Source organism: Eretmochelys imbricata, chromosome 20 (genome assembly GCF_965152235.1).
Source record: "Eretmochelys imbricata isolate rEreImb1 chromosome 20, rEreImb1.hap1, whole genome shotgun sequence".
Classification (NCBI taxonomy): domain Eukaryota; kingdom Metazoa; phylum Chordata; order Testudines; family Cheloniidae; genus Eretmochelys; species Eretmochelys imbricata.
Window position 1 is genome coordinate 5,730,044 of NC_135591.1, and position 21,841 is coordinate 5,751,884.

Consider the following 21,841-nt stretch of genomic DNA (forward strand, 5'->3'; position numbering starts at 1 on the left):
AGCCCCCCTCACCCTGTCCTGACAGAATGGGTGAGCAAAGTCCCCCGTTTCAGTGGTGGAGCAGGGTCCCTGCTGGTGACTCATGCCAGAGCAGCGTGGGAAGTGGGTGTCCTTGAGAATGACTCAGGCAGCCGTGGGGCATGGTGGGGAGTTCTGGATAACTGACTCGTCCAGGACTCTCTGACCCCAGAGCGGGGGATCCAGGGTCTGAACCCCACACAGGCGGAAGGATCTATCAGAGCTTCCTGCCTCTACCATCCGCTCCTTGGCTAAATAGGGAATTCTCCCCTAGGCAGGTGCCCCTGCCTGCTCCTCGTCCAGGGCCAGGACCAGAACCCTGGTGTCCTGGTGCCCAACCCTGTGCTCTAACCACTAGATGCTGCCTCCCACTTGGAGGGGTTCCAAATCATGAGTCAACTCTCCCCCAAAATCATGATTGGCTCAACAGTCATGCCATTAAAAAAATCATCCTGTGATCTTTTTCTTGTCCATCTGTGTTTTGAGCCTGCGAGAGTCCCGTTTCCAATGTCTCTGCACGCCGGGACTCCAGAAGCTGGGGCTTTGAAGCACCAACTAGCATGAGACTTGGCCCTGCTGTGCCTAGCAGGAGGGGAAGCCTAGGTCTCCTCTCTGCAAACACCCTGGTTCCCAAGCACAGCGGGGCGGTATCAGTGAGAATTCCCTGTTTGCCCTGGTTGGCACAAGATCATTAGCCCACAGGGCCCCTTCTTAGCACAAGTTCCCACAGGAAAAGGCCGTCTCTCCCCAGAAACAAATATTTGTCTTTGAGGGTGTTGTACCCATCTATCAGCTCTGCCCAGCCAGAGCTATTCTAGCTGCCATCCCAGGGCCAGTGCGTTATCTGAGCTCCACCAGAGACCTTGGCTGCTCCAGCTGAGCCAGAGGGAAACAGGGTGATGGAGGGCTAGGGGAACAGGCAAGGTCCGGCTGGCATGAGAGATGGGGCATCTGGCTGGGATGGAGCAGCTCTGGGCACGGCGTGCGATGACCGGCAGCACAAGAGGCTGCAAGGGTAGCGGAGAGAAATAAGGTGCCCTAACACAAACGGTTGCACCCCCACCCCCACATGTGAGTCTGCAACCTCCATGCCCCCCATGTCTAGCTGTCTAGTACTGACCTGCCCCGCCCTCCCTCCACTGTAGCATCAGAAGGCCACAGCAATGCGCCTACCTACGGTGGCTTGGAAGGATTTGATTTTGATCGGTAAATGCTGGTGAACGTCAATTTCACGGCCCAAGAAGGGACGACAAAAACCTGCGTGTGCGTACACACCCGCACCCCCCCCCCGAGGCTGAACACACACAGGCAGTGCCCAGCCCAGCCTGTGCTCGCACAGAAATACACACGCACACCCCTTAGCCTGCACACTCACCCACGGACACCCCCACCCCCCCCCGAGGCTGAACACACACAAATACACCCCCACACCCCCTGAGCCTGCACACCCCCGCACACACACACACCCCCCCAAGCCACTGTTACTCCAAAGCCCCCGGTTTGAAGCACATGCCCAGAGAGGACAAAGGCCCAGATCCTCAGAGGTACTGAGGTGCCTGACTCCCATTGAAATCAGTGGGCGTTTAAGGATGTGGGGTTCTGGTTGCTCTAATCAGTTGATCTGGTTTCAGTGCAGACGGGTGCTGGATGCGAACCCGGCTCCTCTCCCTGCGAGTGGGAAGCCTGGGCCCCAACCTGCAGGGGCGGGAGCTGCTGCAAGGGTTACCCCAAGGTTACCTGGAGCGCCGGCTCCCACCGGTTACCCTTAGCCGGGCAAATTGGGAGGAACGGCACCGAAATCAGCGGGGTTCCTTGGTGTTTACATGGATGTGGCTGAGAGCAGCGGGGTTGCTTGGCCCCAGCAGAAGGGAGTGGAGCAGCACCTGCCAAATTCCCTTCCCTCTGAATCGTCCTCAGTAATCAGCTGCTCCTCCCTGCTCCCGAGGCTGGGGTCTGCCCAACTCTGCTCATTAGGAGCAGGAAAGGGAGTAGCTGACACTTGTTGTGCCTACTTTACACTGGGGGAGGCTGGGGCTGGAGTAGCTGGGAGCTCGCCTCTAGGGCCAGCGCTCCTGCCCTGCTCCCTACAGCGCCCCCTGGTGGGAGAGGCCAGGACTGAACATCATCAGAGCAGCGTCTCATGCTAGGCGATAGGAATGGGCGGAGCTTATGTTGTGGGCAGAGCTTATGTTGTGGGCAGAGCTTGGAAGAATACCCCACCCCTTCTCCATCCCCAAGTGCTAAATTTTGGGATTCCTTCCATGGCTGGCGCCCATCCGCCAGCCTGCCTGGGGGGTCCTTCATTCTGCCACTGCCCTGTGACTGTGCCCCCATAGCACCCAGGGGCCCTGCAACCCAGGGACTCATCTGTGGCCATGCCACCGTGGATCTAAGGAGCCAAAATGGGTGTGACCGATTCAACCCCCTTCGGGGGAAGAGGCTGATAGTTGGAGGAGACAGGTCAGGGGAAAGCCCTAGAAAGACCCTCAGATTCCTGCCAGGAATCTGAGGGTCTTTCTAGGTCCAGCTGCCTTTAGAGAGCAGAAGGGATACGACCAGCGCTCTGCCTTATGGAAGGCTACTGGGGCCACTTACTAGCCAGCCCAGCCTTGGAGAGCCATGGACTACTGCACTGGGCAGAACAGCTCCGCCCCCCAATCTAGTGCTAAGGGTGAAGTGTAGGATGCCTGTGGCCCTGACTTGTTCGCTCCAGTTGCAACAGGCCTGGAAAGTGGGGTTATTGAGTTTAGCGCCACGGCGCCATTAGGGGGCTGGACATGGGCAGCCCCCCTCCATGGAATAAGGCATCCTGGGATGATCCCAGGACTAGCGGAAGAGGAATTAAATCCATGAGCCCCACTGCAGACCGAGCCCCACCATGGCAATGGGCCATTCAGAGAGACACAGCCGGGGTCTGTGCGATCGGGGGAGGGAGGCAGGACGGGAACCCCGAAGGAGGGAAATGGAAGGGTGAGAGCTTAGAATTGGGGAGGCTAGTTAAAGCACGAGATTGGGGATCAGGACCCCCTAGGTCCTATTCCTGACTATGGGAGGGAATGCGGTCTAATGGTTAGAGTGGGGGGAGGGTGTTGCTGGGAATCAGGACTTCTGGGTTCTTTTCCTGACTAAGGGGAATGCAGGCTAGTGATTAGGGGGGTGGGGCGGTGGGAGTGGGAGTCAGGACTTCTGGATTCTATCTCTGGCTCTGGGAAGGAATGTGGTCTAATGGTTAGGGCGGGGTGAGGCTGGGAATCAGGACTCCTGGGTTCTATTCCTGACTCTGGGAGGGAAGTGCAGTCTAATGGTTGGGGGAAGAGGGGTGGAGTCAGGACTCCTGGGTTCTCTCCCTGGCCCTGGGAGGGAGTGCTGTCTAATGATTAGAGTGGGCGGGGCGGGGGGGTGGGGGCTGGGAATCAGGACTCCTGGGTTCTGGGTGGGGAGTGCAGACTGATGATTAGAACAGGGATGGGGAGTGGCTGGGATTCAGGACTCCTGGGTCCTCCTCCTTGCTAGGGAAAGTTTGGGGGAGTGGTTAGACCAGGGACTGGACATCTATCCCAGCTCTGCCAGTGACTGGCTCTGTGACTTTGGGCAAGTCGTTTTATCTGCCACACGCCTCGGTTTTCCCATCTGGATATCGGAGACATAGGGCTACGACCCTACATGACCAGGGTGCCATGCGGCAGCATGGGAAGCGCTCTGAGCACCTTGGGCAGGGGGCCACTTTACACCCGCATTAGCAGGGAACTCAGGGCTCAGCCTGGATCCCCCACCCCTCCCCCAAAGGCCCCCCCCCGAAGCCCAAGAGAAGCAGCCCGCTCTGAGGCCAACTGCGTATTTTATTGAGCTCCGCTGACCAAGCAAGTGGGCGGAGGGAGGCAAAGCAGGCTGCCTGCGGCCCTCTCAGGGCACCGCGACGCCAGATGCTAAGGGAAGGGAGCAGGGACCACGGGGTGCATCTTCTCAGTTCTTGATCACTTGGGACTCGCTGGTCTCCGACACCACTTTGCCGTCCACCAACTTCTTGGTCGTGGTGACGACCTGGTGGGTGGTCTGCGTGACACTGCTGCTGTCCACCAGAGCGTCGCGCAGGCTGCAGAGTGGGAGAGAGGGAGCGTGAACACTCAAGGGGCTTTCCCAGAGGCCCTGGTCCACTGCATGCAACCAGAGATGGAGACCTGCCGCACACCCCTTGGGAGGGAGGTCATCAGGGATCAGTAGCCTGGGGTGGCATTATGCCCTGGTAAGCATTAGCTCCTCCCTTCCCCCACTCAATGGGCACCCACTTGCCCCGCCACCGGCTCCCTGCCAGGGCCATGAATCCAGGGAACGTGGGGTTCTAGCGATGAGGCTCCTCTGGGGGACAGCCCCATATGTGTAGTTGGTCCCGCACTGCCCCTCAGAGGGACAGAGCCCATTCCTGGTGGGGATCTGGGCCTGACTGCCCCTTCCCATCCCTGGGGGAACCTCAGGGGCCCCGTGGCCCAGCAAATGGGGCCAAACACTGGGAAGGTTATTGGGTGCATTACTGACCCTCTCTGGCCTGGGTCAAATCACAGTAGCTTCCCGGACCCTCAGCTAACCCAGCTAGGAATTGCTATAACAGGGAGTGGGGGGCAAGATGGGTTATCTTGGAGCCAGGTTTCCCTAGCAGAACCAACGACGAAGTCCAGGGGCCCCAGGGTTTAATCCTCCCTACTGGAGCTGGAAAGAAGCAGGGCTGTGGGAGGAGCCGACGCCCCGACCCGAGGCACTCACTTGAACTCCTCTCCGCCCTCCAACAGCTGCCTGTAGGTAGTGATTTCTGCCTCCAGCTTGTCCTTGATGTTCAGCAGGGCCTGGTAGTCCTCAGACTGGCGCTGGATGTCGTTGCGTACCTGAGCCAGCTCCGCCTCGGCCCGCAGGAGCTGCCCATTCAGATGCTCCATCTGCACGACGTAGTGCTGCTCCACGTCCCGCAGGTTTGCTTCCAGGCTGGCTTTCTGCAAGGGGAGGAGAGGTCAGTGCCATGCCTCAGTGGGCACCAGCCATACCTCTGGGGAGGATGCCAGGCCCCAGAGGCACTAGTTCCTCCCCTTTGGGGGGCAGCATTGGACAAGGAGAAACCAGGATGTGGCCTGGCTGAGGGTGACAGGCCAACATTAGCTCCCCCGCTGCCCACGGAGGGTATCCCCGGCAGGGCCAACGTTAGCTCCCCCACTGCCCACGGAGGGTATCCCCAGCAGGGCCAATGTTAGCTCCCCCGCTGCCCATGGAGGGTATCCCCGGCAGGGCCAACGTTAGCTCCCCCGCTGCCCACGGAGGGTATCCCTGGCAGGGCCAACGTTAGCTCCCCCTCCACCCACGGAGGGTATCCCTGGCAGGGCCAACGTTAGCTCCCCCGCCGCCCACGGAGGGTATCCCCGGCACACTGGGATGCTGTCCACCTCTAATGCGGTTGCCAGCCTGAGCGCCGGGGCTGGATCAGGGCTCTGGGGGAGGACAAGGAGAAAGCCCCCTCCCTGCGCACGGTTGGGGAGAGGCTCAACAGGGTGCAGGAGACCCTGGACATGATGTGGGAGAGCCCAGCTGTGGTACTGCGGGAGGAGTGGGACAGGGAGAACCCGACCTGGTGCTGGGGAGGGGGAAAGCGGCGCTGGGGACGGGGGAGTGAAGGAGGAGCCCAGCTGCAGTGGGGCCGGGAGTGGAGCAGGGGGACCCCAGCTCTGGCCCGGGAGGAGAAGCGTACCAGGTTGCGCAGGGACTCCAGCTCGATCTCCAGCGTCTGGTAGGTGCGGCGCAGCTCGGAGACACTGCCGCGGGCCACCTCGATCTCCTTTGTGTTCTCGGTGATCTCCGCGGTGCTCTGGGTGATCTGGAGGGGGACAGGGAGCAGGGACGGGGCAGGCCAGTTACTTGAGGGTGTGGGAGGGAGTCTCTTCCTTGCCAGCCAGAGCTAGCCTGGTCCACACCTCCCAGACCCCGACACCCCAGGGGATGGAGCTCCAGCAGCCCTGTCTCCATCATGGGCCAAATCAGAGCCCCGGATCAGAACCGCCCCTGATTCTGGTCTTGGCGGCATGAACTCGTCCTGAACGTGCCCAAAGAAGTCTACTTAAGTGGCCTAGTTCTTGAGAGTGGCAAGAAGTGGGGGACCCCCCCGGGGACAGGCCGTAACCCCTCCCCCCGGCTCACCATCTGGTTCCATTGCTGGTCCAGGTCCGCCATGTTCTTCTGCGCCAGCGTGTCATACTGAGCCCGGATCTCCGCCATGACCTTGCCCAGGTCCTGAGGCTGAGCGGCATCCACTTCCACTGTCAGCCCCGAGCTGGCGATCTGGGCCTGCAAGCTGTCCACCTCCTGCGGGGACAATCCCAGACCCATGAGATGTCCACTCTTTGGGAGAAGGAACCCCCACCCCACCCCATCCTGAGCCCTTCTGGGGGCTACCTCCTACTCCCCAATGGTGAGCCACGCAGGATAGTCCTGCCCCATGTGGGCACAGTCCCCCCTCCCCAGCTTACATCCTGGTGGTTCTTCTTCATGAAGATCAGCTCCTCCCTGAGGGACTCAATTTCGCCCTCCAGCTGCAGCCGGCTCATGTTGGTGTCATCGAGGACCTTCCGCAGCCCGTTGATGTCGCTCTCCACCGACTGGCGGATGGCCAGCTCTGACTCGAACCTGCGCCGGGTGGGGGGGAGGAGGAGCAGGAGAGGCTCAGTGCTTGGGGACGGAGCTCCAGCTCTGCAGGGGGGCTGGAGCCCCTCTGCCATCTGTGGGGGTGAGGAGGGGGCATTTGGGGGGGCAGAGCCCCTCCCCCACGTATGGGGTGCTGCAGGGTGTGCATTTGCGGGGCAGAGCCCCTCCACCATTTGGGGGAGTGCATTTGGGAGGGAACAGCCCCTCCCCCATTTGTTGGGGTGCTGCAGAGGGTGCATTTGAGGGACACGGCTCCCCCACCACGTGTGTGAGTAGGGCGGGGGTGTATGTTTGGGGGTTGAGACTCCTGCACCATGAGTCTGTGTGCTTGGGGGCGGGGGGAGCAGCCTGAGTGCCAGACCTCTCCACCCTCCGTGTGCCAGAGTCCCCTCAGCATCCGGGGTGCAGCCAGCTCAGCAGAGCTGCTGCACCCCTCCCATATACCCTGGGGGGAGGGAGCTTCCCCTCTGGGTCGTGCCCCTCCCTCCTGGCTTCCCACCCCACCAGGGGATCTCCGACCCGGCCAGGGCAACGGGGGTCAGGGCGAGAGGAAAGTGACTGCTCGGTGGGACGCTCACTTGACCCGGAAGTCATCGGCGGCCAGGCGGGCGTTGTCAATCTGCAGGACGATGCGGGCATTTCCCACGGCGCTCTCGAAGATCTGGGCAGGGGGAAGATGCATGGCGGGCGGATCAGTGGGTGGAGAGAGCAGCGCCGGGGCTGGCTGGGTAGGGGGGGCACGGACAAGGGGCTGAGTTCTGAGCTCCCCCAGCGGGGTGTGCATGCCCCCGGGATGGCAGCAGGGTCCCATCTCCCTCGGCGTGGCCCCTGCGGCCCGGCGATGCCCCACAAGAGCCAGAGGATGCCCCACCCAGCCGCTGATCCAGGAATCGCTCTCCTGTGCCAGCCTCCGCCGGGAACCTGAATCTCCTGGGCTCCTGCCAGCCCACGGCATTGTTTGTCTAGCTCAGCACAGGTGCAAGGCAGGTGCGGTTCCCACAGCAACGGGAGACGAAGGCGCTTAAAGAGACACCGCCCGGTCTATTCGCGGGGGCCCGTCACCCTGAGATCTGAGCCCTAAAAATGGGACTAACCCCCCGAATTACTACAGGTGACGAGCACAGGAGAGCCAGGACTCCTGGGTCCTACAGGCGATCCTACCGGTGAATAAAACCCAGGCGTCCTGGCTCCCATTCCCAGTCCCGTCGCTGGGTGACCTTGGGCAACAGTTAGGCCCAAAGTGGCCTAAAATTTGGGGTACCCCACTTTTGGGGTGCCCGACTGGAGACTGGTTTGAGAGCAACCCACAGTGCCAACAGAAGCCTCCATGTTTGCTCAGCCCCTCCAAAAAGCAGGCCACGGTGGCTGGATTTCGCCGTGAGCTCAGCTCCGGCTACTCCCCTAAATAACAGCCAGTTTTCTAGGCCTGCTCCCCAAGTACTCAGCTCTTGCTGAAAACCCAGCACTGGCGCAGGGTGTGCAGAGCACTTTGAAAATCTGTGAGATCCCCGTCTCAGAGATGGGGAAACCGAGGCATGGGGCAGTGACGTGACTTGCCCAAGGTCACCCAACCAGCCAGTGGGCGAGCTGGGAATAGAGCCCACATTTCCAGTCCAGTGCTCTGCCCACTTCCAGATGGGGCTTTCTCCTGTTGCCCTGCACACCTGTTCCCACCGCAGCTTTCCAAGCGGTCTCACTGTGTCTTTGTTCCGTTTGCAATGGTGACTCAGCCCAGAGAGAGAACAAACATCCACTTTGTTCCCCGCCCACCCCAGCTACACCCCACCGCGCCGGTTTTACCCTGACCCATCCCACCCTGCACGGGGAGAGAATTTTCAGTCAAGGCAGGATGCTCGGAGCAAACAAGCAAATGGCCCTGAGATCGCCCTGGGGGGCTGGTTCAGGAAACAGGCACGCAACAAACATTAAGGAAAGTAAACCAGCCCCAACAGCGGCAGTGTGGCCTAGTGGCTAGAGCACTGAACCAGGACTCGTGAGACCTGGGGTCAGGCCCTTGCTCTACCACTGACCTCGGGCAAGTTGCTTTGCTGCTCTGTGCCTCAGTTTCCCCTCTGCCTATTTAGAAGGGGAGCGCGTGCCAGGGCAGGGGCTGCTTTCCCCCCAGTGGGTGTGCAGCGCCTGGTGCAACGGGGCCGCTACTAGAATAATCATCTGCTTTGAGGGAGGGGCCGAGACCCCCTCAGCGCCCCCCCGAGTGGGGGGGAATTAAACCCCCTGCTGCCCCAAGGGGCTGTAGCTGGAGCAGCAGGGGAAAGCAGGGATTTTGCCCTGCCACTCCCTGCTTTTGCGCCTTGGCTGAACGTCAGGCCACTGTGCAGGGGAGGTTAATGAGTAACTCGGGGGGGGGGGGGGCATGAGCCCCAGGCTGCAGCAACAGTGCCTGCCCTCTCTGGGCCTCACCCTGGCTGAGTCCGCACAGGGGGCTGGGTTGGGCCCCTCACCTTGGCCTACAGCCCAGCCGGACCTGGCATGCCCAGACGCAGCACCACAGCGAGCTGATGGCCGAGGGACCTCCTGGAGGCTTGGGGGGAGCCCAGGTGGGTGAATGCATGGGGCTGCACTTGGGACATGGGTGCAAGTCAGTAACCCTGCAACGCTCCCCAGAGGGGGGCAGCCTTGTTCCTAGGCTTTCCTTTGCTGCACGGTCCCCTGCAAGGGTAGAAAACCCACGCTGTGCCCTGCCCCTCGGGGGGGGGGAGGCGGGGGGGACAGAGGGCTGATCCCAGATATGGGGATGCCGACAGGTGCATGATCGTCCCCTCTCTCATTGGGTTCCTGCTTGGTCCCAGGCAGAGGTGGTGCTAGAATTGGGCAGGGGGGGTCCTGCATGTGCCACCTCCTCCCTGATACAGTGGGTTTGGGGGCTGCAGATCTGAGCGTGATCCAGGTGACCAAGGCTAGGCGGGGGAGGCAGGAGCAGGGAGCATCTCACCTGGTTCCTCAGGTCCTCGATGATCTGGAAGTAGCGGCTCCAGTCCTGGGACCTGGGGCCCTTCTTGTCCATGAACTCCCGGATCTGGAGCTCCAGCTTGCGGTTGTCGGTTTCCAGGCTGCGCACCCTCTCCAGGTAGGAGGCCAGGCGATCGTTCAGATCCTGCATGGTTTCCTTCTCGTTCTGCACCACCCCGGAGCCCGACAGGGAGATGCCGTAACTGCCTCCAGAGCTGCTGCCCTGGAAGCTGGAGCCCAGGCTGGTGGCCCTGGCCATGGAGATCCTCGAGCCAGAGCCCCCGGCCCCGGCGTAGACGCTGGCAGCGCTGGTGTTTGGGGCGTACCTCCTGCCCATGATGCTCGGACTTCTCAGGCTGCTGGAGTAGGAGGTGGATCTGGAGAAACTCATGGTGCTGGTGGGGACAGACAAAGAGAAGAGTTTGCAGCAGTTAGTAAGGTCTTAGTCTGTGCAGGGCTGGACTGGATGCAGGCTGGAATTTATAGCCAGGAGCAGAGGAGGGGCCGGGTAGGGCTTAGCCACCCCCACCTCTACCAGCTTCCCTCTGCTCCAGGAAGGTGGGGCTAGGCGAAGGCCTGGTCCTGGCCTTTGTTTGCACAGCCGGCTCACCTGAACCCTTGCCAAGGGCCCAGCCCCTGCTCCATGGAACCAGATACCACCCAGAGCCACCCACGCCTGTTCCTGAGCTGTGCCTGGCTGAGGAGGCTGGACGGGGGAGTTCTGGGCAGAGTTAGCGGAGAGATCTGGCGAGCCATGGGGGAGCTGGGGCCTTTCCGTCCCAGCTCTCTCTGGGCTGAAGCCTGTCTTCAAGCCAGCGCGGTGGGGGGGCGGTGTCGAGCAAGAGATTTGGGCCTGTGATTCTGGGGCCAGGCGTCTGGTCAGTGCAAAGGGGAAAGTGGCACGGATGGAGTTGCCCATTGCTGGCCACAGCAGCCACCTGCCTTTCTTCCCTGCGCTGGCTCTCGGCCCGGGAAGCCTGCCCTCGTAGTTCCCGGGGCGGGGCGGGTTGAGAGCCATTTGGTAACCTCGCTTGCCTTTTGCAATCAGTGCATCCGGCGCTTGCCCCCTCCTTCTAGCTGCCACAGTGCTTGCCCCCTCCTTCTAGCTTCCCAGCACCCCCTGGGTGGGGGGCTGATCTGGTGCTGAGCGGAGTCCCCTTGCACCAAATTCCGAAGGTGCAGAGACAGGGGGATCATAGCAGCCCCCAGCCGAGTGGGGCATAGGGGCAAAGTAGATGGGGTGCGCCAGCAAAGAGCAGGCTGCAATCACTCCCTAACAAGTATCTCCATGCTCGCTTAGCTGGGATCTCTGCTTGCTAACCCGGTGTGCAAATGCGGTCCTGTCTGCATGCTAACCCAGCATGCAAATATGGTTCTCTCTGCATGCTAACTCGGCATGCAAACATGGTTCTCTCTGCATGCTAATCCCGTGTGCAAATGTGGTCTTCTCTGCATGCTAACCCGGCATGCAAATATGTGCTAACGTTGCATGCAAACAGGGTTCTCTACGCTTGCTAATCCAGTCCGTCGTTCATGCTTCACATGGTTCTCCATGCATGCAAGTCCGGATTTCACAATCCACAAACCCCAATTTCTATGCACGCAAACCCAGATTTCTGGGCATGCAAGCCCTGATTTTTATACACACTTTCCTGGATTTTGTATCCGATGAAGTGAGCTGTAGCTCACGAAAGCTGATGCTCAAATAAATTGGTTAGTCTCTAAGGTGCCACAAGTCCTCCTTTTCTTTTTGCGAATACAGACTAACACGGCTGTTACTCTGAAACCTTTGTATACTCATTATCCCAGAGTGGAGCCATATTTCTGTCTGCAGTGCATGCTATCCCAGTGCTTTGTGCACGCTGCTTCAAGTGTGCTGTCTTCGATCTCCTTGCTTGCTAATCCCAGCATGCTACAGATAGAATGAAAGCTGAGCAAACCCATTAAAATCTCTGCACAGAGCCAGTACAGCAAAGCCCAGCTCTGCTCATTTCTCAGGAGACAGGTTGTGGGTTAAATTCTGCTCTGGGATGTCAGTGGAGTGACTCCAGATTGACATGGATTTAACTCAAACCAGGATTTGCTTGTGTGTGTATTCAGGAAGTGCTCCCCACTGTGCCTCTGAAATGCAGCCTCCTCTGGGGTGGAGCAAGGAGCTCACACAGACAAGGAAACCAACAGGCTGCGGGAAATGCTGGCCGAGGACCCTGGGCCAAGTCCTTGCTCTTATGTCCAGGCAGGAAGAGCAGCGAGTTGGATAGTAAGATTCAAAGAGCCACCCACTGTAGGGAATTGCTCTTCCCAGCTGGGAATAGACCCCAGGGAGTCCCGACTCCCAGCTGCAATCTGCTCTAACCACTAAACACCACTTCCTTCCCAGAGCTGAGAATAGAATTCAGGAATCTTGACTGCCACTTCCCCTGCTTGAACCACGAGACCCGCCCCCGCCCCCCCAAGCTGCAGATAGAACCCAGGAATCCTGACTCCCAGCCACTCCTCTAACCACTAGACCCCACTCCCTGCCAGAGCCATGGCTAGAACTCAGGAGTCCACCCTCCCCTCCTGGGACCACCCCCATGCTCTAACTGCTAGACTCCACTGCCCTTGCAGAGGGGTAGCTGAGCAGAGCCTGCCAGCGATTCAGCTTGTGGATTCAAAGGGTGCAGCTGTTGCGACACCAGGCCAATGCGGCGGAGCCGGGGGCAATGGGGCCTGACCTGAGAGCTGTAGCCTGGTGCAAGCAAAGCGGGAGACTTGTGCACACACAACAGTTTCAATCCAGCCAGCCTAAATCAAGCAATAAAGATCGCCATCTAAGAGCAGAGGGAGAACTTTTACTCTTCTCAGCCCTGCCACATTCCTGGCTTATCAGGGCTAGGGCGAGGTGTGGGCCCGCCTGTGCAACACACAGACACACTCTGCAGCCTTACATCTCCTCTCCTGTCACATCTTCCTCCGCCGCAGCCGGTCCCCCTATTCTCCAAACCACACCATCATCATCTAGCTTGCTTGTTGCCCACAGAAATACCTGCCGTAGACTGAACCAAGCCCGCTGGCCCACCCCTGGCTCCATTTGCGGAGCGGTGGGGTTCGGAAATTTAAACCCAGGCTCACTTCTGAATGTCACCGATTTTTTGCCCCTGTAGATGGGATGACCCGAAACCCAGGATCCAGCCCCTCCCGTGCCCCAGTGGTTCTCAACGAGGGTATCCCCGAGGGTATGCAGTGGTCTTCTGGGGGTACAACAGCTCCTCTAGATATTTGCCTCGTTTTACAACAGGTGACACAAAAAGCACTGCAAAGTCAGTACAAACTACAATCCCAACCTGAAGCAAATACTCACCAGCAACCACTCACTACACCACAGAACCACTAACCCAGGAACCTATCCCTGCAACAAAGCCCGTTGCCAACTGTGTCCACATATCTATTCAGGGGACACCATCACAGGGCCGAATCGCATCAGCCACACTATCAGAGGCTCGTTCACCTGCGCATCTACCAATGTGATCTATGCCATCATGTGCCAGCAATGCCCCTCTGCCATGTCCATTGGTGAAAACCGGACAGTCTCTACGCAAAAGAATAAATGGACACAAATCAGACGTCAAGAATTATAACAAAAAGAAAAGGAGGACTTGTGGCACCTTAGAGACGAACCAATTTATTTGAGCATAAGCTTTCGTGAGCTGCAGCTCACTTCATCGGATGGAGTGGAAAATACAGTGGGGAGATTTATATACAAAGAGAACATGAAACAATGGGTGTTTATCATGCACACTGTAAGGAGAGTGATCACTTAAGATGAGCTATTACCAGCAGGAGAGTGTGGGGGGGGGGGCGGGAAAGGGTCTACTACACTACAAAGAAGTAGAATCACTGCAAAGGGTTTTCTTCCCCCCGCCCCCGTCTCCTGCTGGTAATAACTCATCTTAAGTGATCACTCTCCTTACAGTGTGCATGATAAACAACCATTTTTCCATGGTCTGTGTGTATATAAATCTCCTCACTGTATTTTCCACTGAATGCATCCGATGAAGTGAGCTCATGAAAGTTTATGCTCAAATAAATTGGTTAGTCTCTAAGGTGCCACAAGTCCTCCTTTTCTTTTTGTGAATACAGACTAACACGGCTGCTCCTCTGAAACCCAAGAATTATAACATTCAAAAACCAGTTGGAGAACACTTCAATCTCTCTGGTCACTTGATTACAGACCTAAAAATGGCAATTCTTCAACAAAAAAACTTCAAAAACAGACTCCAAGGAGACACTGCTGAATTGGAATTAATTTGCAAACTGGATACAATTAATTTAGGTTTGAATAGAGACTGGGAGTGGATGGGTCATTACACAAAGTAAAACTATTTCTCCATTTTTATTTCCCCCCCTCCACACCCCACTGTTCCTCAGAGATTCTTGTCAGCTGCTGGAAATGGCCCACCTTGATTATCACTACAAAAGGTCCTTCCCCCCCCCACCCCTTTGCTGGTAATAGCTCACCTTAAGTGCTCACTCTCCTTACAGTGTATATGGTAACACCCATTGTTTCATGTTCTCTGTGTATGTAAATCTCCCCACTGTATTTTCCACTCCATCCGATGAAGTGAGCTGCAGCCCACTAAAGCTTATGCTCAAATAAATTTGTTAGTCTCTAATGTGCCACAAGTCCTCCTTTTCTTTTTGCAAACACAGACTAACACGGCTTCTACTCTGAAACCTACAATTACAACGACTTTTTTGTATTGCTCTATATACTATACGCTGAAATGTAAGTACGAGATTTACATTCCAGTCGATTTATTTTCTAATTAGATGGTAAAAAGGAGAAAGGACGCCGTTTGTCAGTACTAGTGGGGCTGGGACACTTTTGCAGTTTTATGTCTGATTTTGTAAGAAGTTGTTTTTAAGTGAGATGAAACTTGGGGGCTTGCAAGACAAATCAGACTCCTGAAAGGGGTGCAGTAGTCTGGAAAAGTTGAGACCCGCTGGGCTATAGGGGCTTTGCAATTTGGTGCGGTGTCTAGTCATGGGAAACAGAGCAATAAAGACTCGTTAGGTATGGAACAGGCTTGGATACATCGCTAATCCCACACCCATCCTCTGTTTACACTCCTCACATATTTGCAGCCTGCTCTTCTGTCTCCTAGGGGCCAGTCTCTTAGCCAAACTAGACAGATTTAGCTCTTGATCTTTGACGTGAATCCTCCCTTAGCAGTTTTCCTTCACTGCATCTCTTTGAGCCCCCTCCAGTTTGTCCATATCCCCTGGCACCGAGTTGCCCAGAATTTCCCGGGCAAGGTCATCGCAGAATGGGGTCCAGCCCCTCTCTTCTGCACCAAGCCGTTGCACTCAGGAGTGCTCAGAATTAAAGGCAACCATCCAGGAGCCAGCTGTAAAAGGGGGCCTGGCACAAGGGGGCACGGCTGGTGGTTGGCTGGAGTCACTGGGTGCTTCTGCCATACAGATAATACTTCTCGAGGTCCCACCCCACCCTGCATTTCTGTGATTTGCAGGGATAACTGGAGCATTTCCCAGCTGCAGCAGCCGCGGGACACTCACATGGTAGTGTTGACTGGTGAGTAGGGCCCTGGCGGGCGACTCAGAAGAGCTGGCTTGTAACCCTAACTCTTCCTTTGATGTGTTGAGGAACCTTCAGTAAGTCCCTTCCCCTCCCGCCATTATCTATGCTATGAGACTGTGAGCTCTGTGGGGCAGAGACTGTCTCACTCCACAGCTGTGCAGCGCCTGGCACATAGGGTCTGGGGGCTCCAGGTGCTACGGTCCAACCCAGGACAGTCCTTAGGCGATCAGGGCTCCGTGTGCTCTGACAGGCCCGCCATTCGAAGCAACCTGTGTGTCCCTGGCACGGGCATCGTCTGATTGCACACAGGCAAACCCCGCCTGCCTTTGTACCGAGCAGTGCCCCATGGCCTGAGAGACTCTGCCTGAAACCCATCAGCCTCTCCCAGCCTTGCCCAACTGGCTGGCCTGCCGCTGGCTGATGAATGAGCTGCTTTGAAGCTCTGCGTTCTCTCATTGCGGCCTGAAGGAATGGCACATTCCAGAGGTTTATCAGTGAGGGGATCTGCCCTGAGAGCAAATTCTCCGCCCTGGAAGCCCCAGGACTCAGCTCCTGCAGTTCTCATTGGGATGGACAGTCAGACGCAGGCTGCAGTGTTTGCATTGCATGGCGGAGAAGAGACAGGGCATGGAAGTTATGAGTAGAAAGGGGGTTCTTCAGGGAGGCTCTCGGATGCACACAGAGACCCTTGGGTGGCCTTTGGATTTCTAGCTCCCAGGCCGATCTGTGCAGCCTCTCTGGTCCACGCAACCTGCGCTGCCTACCCCTGTCTCGCAGGGTCTCCCGACGGCCGCCAGGCAGATGGAAAAGTTTCCATCGAAACGTCTTCTCAATGGAAAACTGGGTTTTCGACAAAGCGAAAGTTTTTGTGGAAGGCGGCTGCTTTCCTGGGAACATTGTCAGTGATTTTGTCAGAAAAAAAAACAATGTTCGGGTGAAAATGTTCATTTTCCGCTGAAATTTCGGGCGTTCCTTTTTGACAAGTCCGAATTTTTCTGCCGAAAAGCGATGTGGGGGGTGGTTTGGTTTTTTTCCAGTTACGCTGAAAATTTCGCACAGAACTGCCCCCTTCCCAACATGCATTTTCCAGCCATTTCTAGACAATCATGAAACATGCTGCTGACTACGCAGCACAGCTGTGAATTGCCGTGTCCTGGGTGAGGAGCCTAATCGTGGGACGGAATCGGCCTAGTCCGTGGAGAATAGGATTGGCTCTTCTGACACGGCAAGGCCTGAGTTTGGAGCCCCATCGTGCTGGGTGCTGCCCGGATGGGATTGAAAGGTTTTTGGGGCATGGACTGTCTTTTTGTTCTGTGTTTGTACAGTGCCTGGCACAACGAGGTCATGGGCCATGACTGGGGCTCCGAAGTGCTACTGTAAAACACCTACCAAATGTACAGCGCCTGGCACAATGGGGCCTGGTCCATGTCAGGAAGAGACAGTCCTGGCTTCAAAGAGCTTACGATCAAAACAGTCAAGACAGACAAAGGGTGGGAGAAAGGAAGAGAAATTATCGTCGGGTTACAGGACTGAAGTGGAAATGGTGGGGGTTTCAAAAGCTCCTAAGTGATTTAGGAGCACAATCACAGGGACCTCTGCTCCTCGATCACTTTGGTCTTGTTGCAAATTCCACCTCAAGAGATTCAGTGACTTGCCCAGGCTCATGCAGGGAGGCAGTTGCAGAGGTGGGAGTTGGACCTAGATCTCCAGAGGTCCAGCCCAGTGCCTTGACCATGTGACCAGCCCCTCTCCCACCCAGCCCACCATCTGTCCATCCAACCACGTGCTCTGGCTGGAGGTTTTTATCACAGCCCATCAGCACAGCACCCGAGCACCATGCCCCGTCCCATCCTCTCCCTGCAGGCTCCTGCTCTCTCTAATTCATTAACTTAATTTCAGGCCCAGCTGGTGCCTGCTGTCACCTCAGGCTTGTCTGAGGGCAGTGCCAGACTCTCTGGCAGCAGAAAAAGCTCCAAACCTACCCAGGATGGCAGCCACAGCCCGGGGAGCCGTGGCCCATTCACTTTTTACCTGCCTTAAGGGCGAGCGACCGGGGGGGACGGATTGGCGGAGAGGAGCGAGCAGGGGCGAGGCCTCAGGGGAACAGGCGGAGTAGGGGCAGGGCCATGGTTCACATGCCGGTGGCCCCCCACTTTTAGGCCCCCCACAGCCTATGCTGACCCCATTCGCCCCCATGCCACCTGCTCCCATTGCCAGTCGTATTAAACTGACCTCTCTGGTGCTTCTCCTGTTCCACCCCCTGAACTCCGCCAGTCCCTTTAACAGCCTGAATCTTTAACCAGCTGATTATCTGCCAGCTAACACCTGGGACTGAACCCGGGACCCCTCTAGAATGGAAAGCAGGAGCTTGCTTCTGCATAAGGGCTGGTGCTTACAGCACACTCTCTCTCTGGCGCTGGGACGTCTTGGGTTACAGCTCCAGGCAGCCAGCTGTCATGTGAGCCGAACGAGACACCTCTCCCCCCCATTCTCCTTATTCTGGGAGGAGTTGTTGACTTTAACGTATATTTCATCTCCCCAGGCTAGTTTGCTGCTGCTGAGCATAATGCAGCGAGGCCGGAGGGTCGAGTGGGCTTCTGGTGCTCTCCGAACAAGGTGTGATGGAAAACTAACCCTGCCTAGCATTGCAGCTGGGACAGATGTGCTGGCTAAGTCCAGGGGCCACCCAGGGTGGGGCTGTTTGCATCCTGCCTGGCTTGTGCGGAGAAAGGCTGGGGAGGTGGAAGTCTGTATGACAGGGTATGGTCGCCGTCCAACATGGTAGCCTCCCCTCAGTTGGCAGGCTCCGGGCCAGGGCTTGTTACCACATGGCTTTCAAATGGCAAAGCCTCTGGGGCACTTGTGCAAATACATATAGCTACAAGCATTTTGCATGTGGATGCAAATTTACTATGCCACACAGGCGGGGCTGTGTCTAATCTGCAGTCGAGGCCCGGTGAATGTGCAAGGATAGCTCCTGTTTATGGCTACAATTTCATAGAAGTGATTGAACGGATCCTGGCTCATTTCCTGGGCACGCAAAGCCTATTTGGTCCAGCCATAGAGCGATGAATCAGGATCCTGGTCTGGGGACTAGTGGCTAGAAAAGGTGGGGTGCTGAGAGTCAGGCTCTATGCCTGGCTGTGGGAGTAGAGCCTCAGGGGTGGAGCGGCAAGTCAGCACTCCTGGGTTCGAATCCCAGTTTTACCAAAGAAAGTATTGTCTAGTGGTTAGACAGGCCGGTGGGAATCAGGACTTTTGGGCTCTATTCCTGGCTCTGCAACTGAAGGCAGCAGGGCCTTGGGAAGTTACTTAACCTCTCGGTGCATCTGTTTCTCCCTCTGACGAAGAGGATGATAATTAGACCTGGTCAGGAATTTTTCAATGAAATGTTTTTTCGTTGAAATATACAGGTTCATCGAAACCGAACCCTTTTGTATCTGATGAAGTGAGCTGTAGCTCACGAAAGCTCATGCTCAAATAAATTGGTTAGTCTCTAAGGTGCCACAAGTACTCCTTTTCCTTTTGTAGGAATGAGTCTTTTTCAGTGAACTTCTCAACTCAAAAGATGTTTTAGGGGGAAATAACCCTTTTGAAATGGTGAAAATATGATAAAAATCCCACTTTTCCGGTCTGAAATGACTTCTCACTTCAAAATTTAAGCTAATTATAGTAATTATAAAAAAAAGGGTCAAAATCCAAATGAATTGTTTCAAAGTTATGAAAACATTTCATTTGTTTTCAACTGGATTTTTTTTCTTCTGATCTTCAGTTCTCAAAAATTACGGATATTTTCCACTTTTCATCCTGACTGGGGATGGGAAACATTTAAAAAAATCTCAGAAACTAACATGGGATGGGAAAACCATTTCCCACCTAGTTGTCATGATAACAGTCCCCTCCCTCTCAGGGTAGGCTGTGAGAATTCATCACTTACTTGTTGTGACATGCCAAGTAACTGAAGGATTTTGATGACATTCTAACATTGCCCAGAGATGAATCCCACTCTCTGAGCAAAAAGAAAAGGAGTACTTGTGGCACCTTAGAGACTAACCAATTTATTTGAGCATGAGCTTTCGTGAGCTACAGCTCACTCTCTGAGCAGCCACCCTCAACAGCTACCACCCAGCTGCTAAATAGCTCATCCCAAGGCTACCAAACAGGTTGCAATAAGTGAGAAGCAGCGAGCAGGGGATAGCATGGGTCCAAGATGCTCTATTCTCTCCCAGAAACCCAGCCTCCAGTGGATGTGTAGTGAAAACACCACTGCTGGCCGCTTTTGCTCCCAAAAACTCAAAGCAGAGTCCGGCCCCCGATCTCCGTTACACTGGTGCAAATCCAGAGCGATCCCAGCGGAACTACAGATTTACTCCGGTGTATTCAAGGCCCGAGCCAGAGGCAGCAAGGGATTTCTGCAGCATAGACACTGGGAGTGTGGGCCTGTGGTCTGTAGATACAGCTTCATCCCCATGCTTTGAACATAGCGCCTGCTCATTGCATCAGCCCCGATCCTTCTGCTCTCCATTCTTGCGTGCCTCCTTCTGCCCTGCCCAAGATTTAGCTACTTCTGCTTCTTCAGAAGCATCTCTGTTGAGTTTCCTTTGATCTTTGGTCTGTGTGGGTGGGAGCTGGGAACAAAACATTCCTGGTTGAGGGGATCCATCTACGGAATGAAATCCAGAGATCAGGCAAGGCCAGAATCTATAGGAAGCATTGAACCCTCCGAAAAAGCTTTCGCTCCCCAAGAATGACACTTACAATACCACACCCTCCTCTGCCCCTAAACCCCCCCTAAGCTTCCCCCCAATAAATAAATGAAAAAAACCCTTCTTCAAGCAGAGTTTGGACCCCCCCGAAAGGGAGAAGAGCCAGACTATCCACTTGACTATTGCTATTGATTTTAAGGCACCCACGTACTACGGTGATGGGCAGCAGAATAAAACCCTATGGTACACGGATAGACAGATGATAGAGAGATATAGATAGATGTGTATGGGGATGGAGAGATAGATTGACATTGCTTTTCTTCATCATGCTGTTCTTTCTCACTCTCCCATTTTTGCTTTTCCCTAACTCTCTTCAGAACAGGGGCTAATCCAGTGGAGTCGCCTTCCCCCAGAGTGGCCAGAGGAAGGTGCAAAACAAGTGTCAGTTGTCTCAAGGGGAAATCTGTTCCTAGCCCCAGGCCTTGGACCATGCCCCGGATCATGAATGTTTATGAGCCTTATAAATGTTTACTGTCAGAATGACAGTAACAACAACCCGCCCTGACTGAGATCAAGGCCCCATCCCGCCGGGCCCAGGTACAGAGTGAGAGACAGACTTTGCCCTGAAGATCTCACATGCTAAACAGACAAATGGCAGGAGGGGAAACCGAGGCACAGGGAGGGGAAGTGACTGGTCTATGGTCATACAAGAGCCCCTGGTAGGATTAGACCCCAGATGTCCCAAGTCTCGACCCAGTGCTACCTTACCACATTGCCTTGCTGATCTAGCTTAGCTACTGCAATGGGAGGACATTTGCATTTTCCCTGTGAATGCCTGACCCTACTTTGAATTGCAGTAAATAGGAGAATTTTGTTAACTAAATTTGTTAGTCTCTGGGGTGCCACAAGTACTCCTTGTTTTTTTACTAAATAGGAGACAGAGCTTCCTCTGCGGCCAGCCCAGGCTGTGGCATGAGCTCCCCCAGGAAGTAAGGACCTTCCCAAATCGCCCCACCTTCTGCTCCAAGTGGAAGGCAGGTTCCTTTGACTTGCCTTCTGTAACACAAGTGCAGAGCAATGTGTGTGTGTTCCACAAGAAGACATTCCACTGCTTCCACTCACCCTGCCCCCCCCACCCTGCCAGGGCACAAACATGAGACAGATGTTCGCCACTCTGCTTAAAGCACAGCTGGAAGGAGCTCAGATATTAGGGTGATGAGCACGGTATAAGACCCCCCTATGAACTTGGCATTGTTCCTTGTATTACAGTAGCACCTAAAGCCACCAGTCACCATTGGGACTGTGTGGTGCAAGGGGCTGTACAAATAGAGACACTTTCTGCTTCGGCAAAGGGACTGTTCTGAGCAATGCAAACACGTGTATTCACAGGGCTGCGGGCTGGGACGGGTCTCCCTTATTTAACGGCATCACACTAGAGTGCATGGCAGCAGAACTGACCTGGGCCTGCCGATAGTGGGGGGAGGGGGGGCACCGTGAGGTCAGTGTTACTGAGCATGCTCAGTACAAGCAAAGTAGCAAATCTGGGGGGGGCACATGACCCTGCATGCCCCGCCATGCGTTGCCTCTGCATGGCTGGGGATGGGCGGGGAGGCAGAAACTCCCGCTGACTTAAACACAAAGTAAGGCAGGGGTGCAGCATGGCGCCATCCCATAATATGCTGGGTAACCCAGTTAACCCTATCCTGACCATTTTACGATATCTGCCTGGCAGAATTTGCCTCCCAACAGATAGGACACAGAGGATGGGTGGAACAACTGAGGGACAGAGAGGGGAAATGACTTCCTGAGGTCACGCAGCCAGGTGGCCGAGTAGGGGACAGAGCCTTGGTCTCCTGGATCCCAACCCAGGCCCCGGTGCACTTGGTCA

At 55.9% G+C, this 21,841-nt stretch overlaps 1 protein-coding gene across 1 annotated transcript; it reads right to left on the reverse strand.

The window, feature by feature from the left end:
• Nucleotides 1-3,981: 3,981 nt before the first annotated feature.
• On the reverse strand, nt 3,982-10,057 carry KRT18 (keratin 18). Its single transcript, XM_077838412.1, has 7 exons — nt 9,650-10,057; nt 7,275-7,357; nt 6,522-6,678; nt 6,193-6,357; nt 5,747-5,872; nt 4,777-5,000; nt 3,982-4,111 (listed from the first exon to the last, which is right to left on the reverse strand). Exons 1-7 carry the CDS (start codon nt 10,055-10,057, stop codon nt 3,982-3,984), a joined length of 1,293 nt encoding a protein of 430 aa, XP_077694538.1.
• Nucleotides 10,058-21,841: the final 11,784 nt, after the last annotated feature.

Excerpts from the sequence above, each read along its gene's own strand:
- KRT18 (XM_077838412.1), bottom strand. The coding sequence starts at position 10,057 with ATGAGTTTCTCCAGATCCACCTCCTACTCCAGCAGCCTGAGAAGTCCG. Across the intron at positions 6,679-7,274 it reads GCCGATGACTTCCGGGTCAA|GTTCGAGTCAGAGCTGGCCA; the intron begins GTGAGCGTCCCA and ends CACCCGGCGCAG. Across the intron at positions 4,112-4,776 it reads GAGGGCGGAGAGGAGTTCAA|CCTGCGCGACGCTCTGGTGG; the intron begins GTGAGTGCCTCG and ends CCCACTCTGCAG.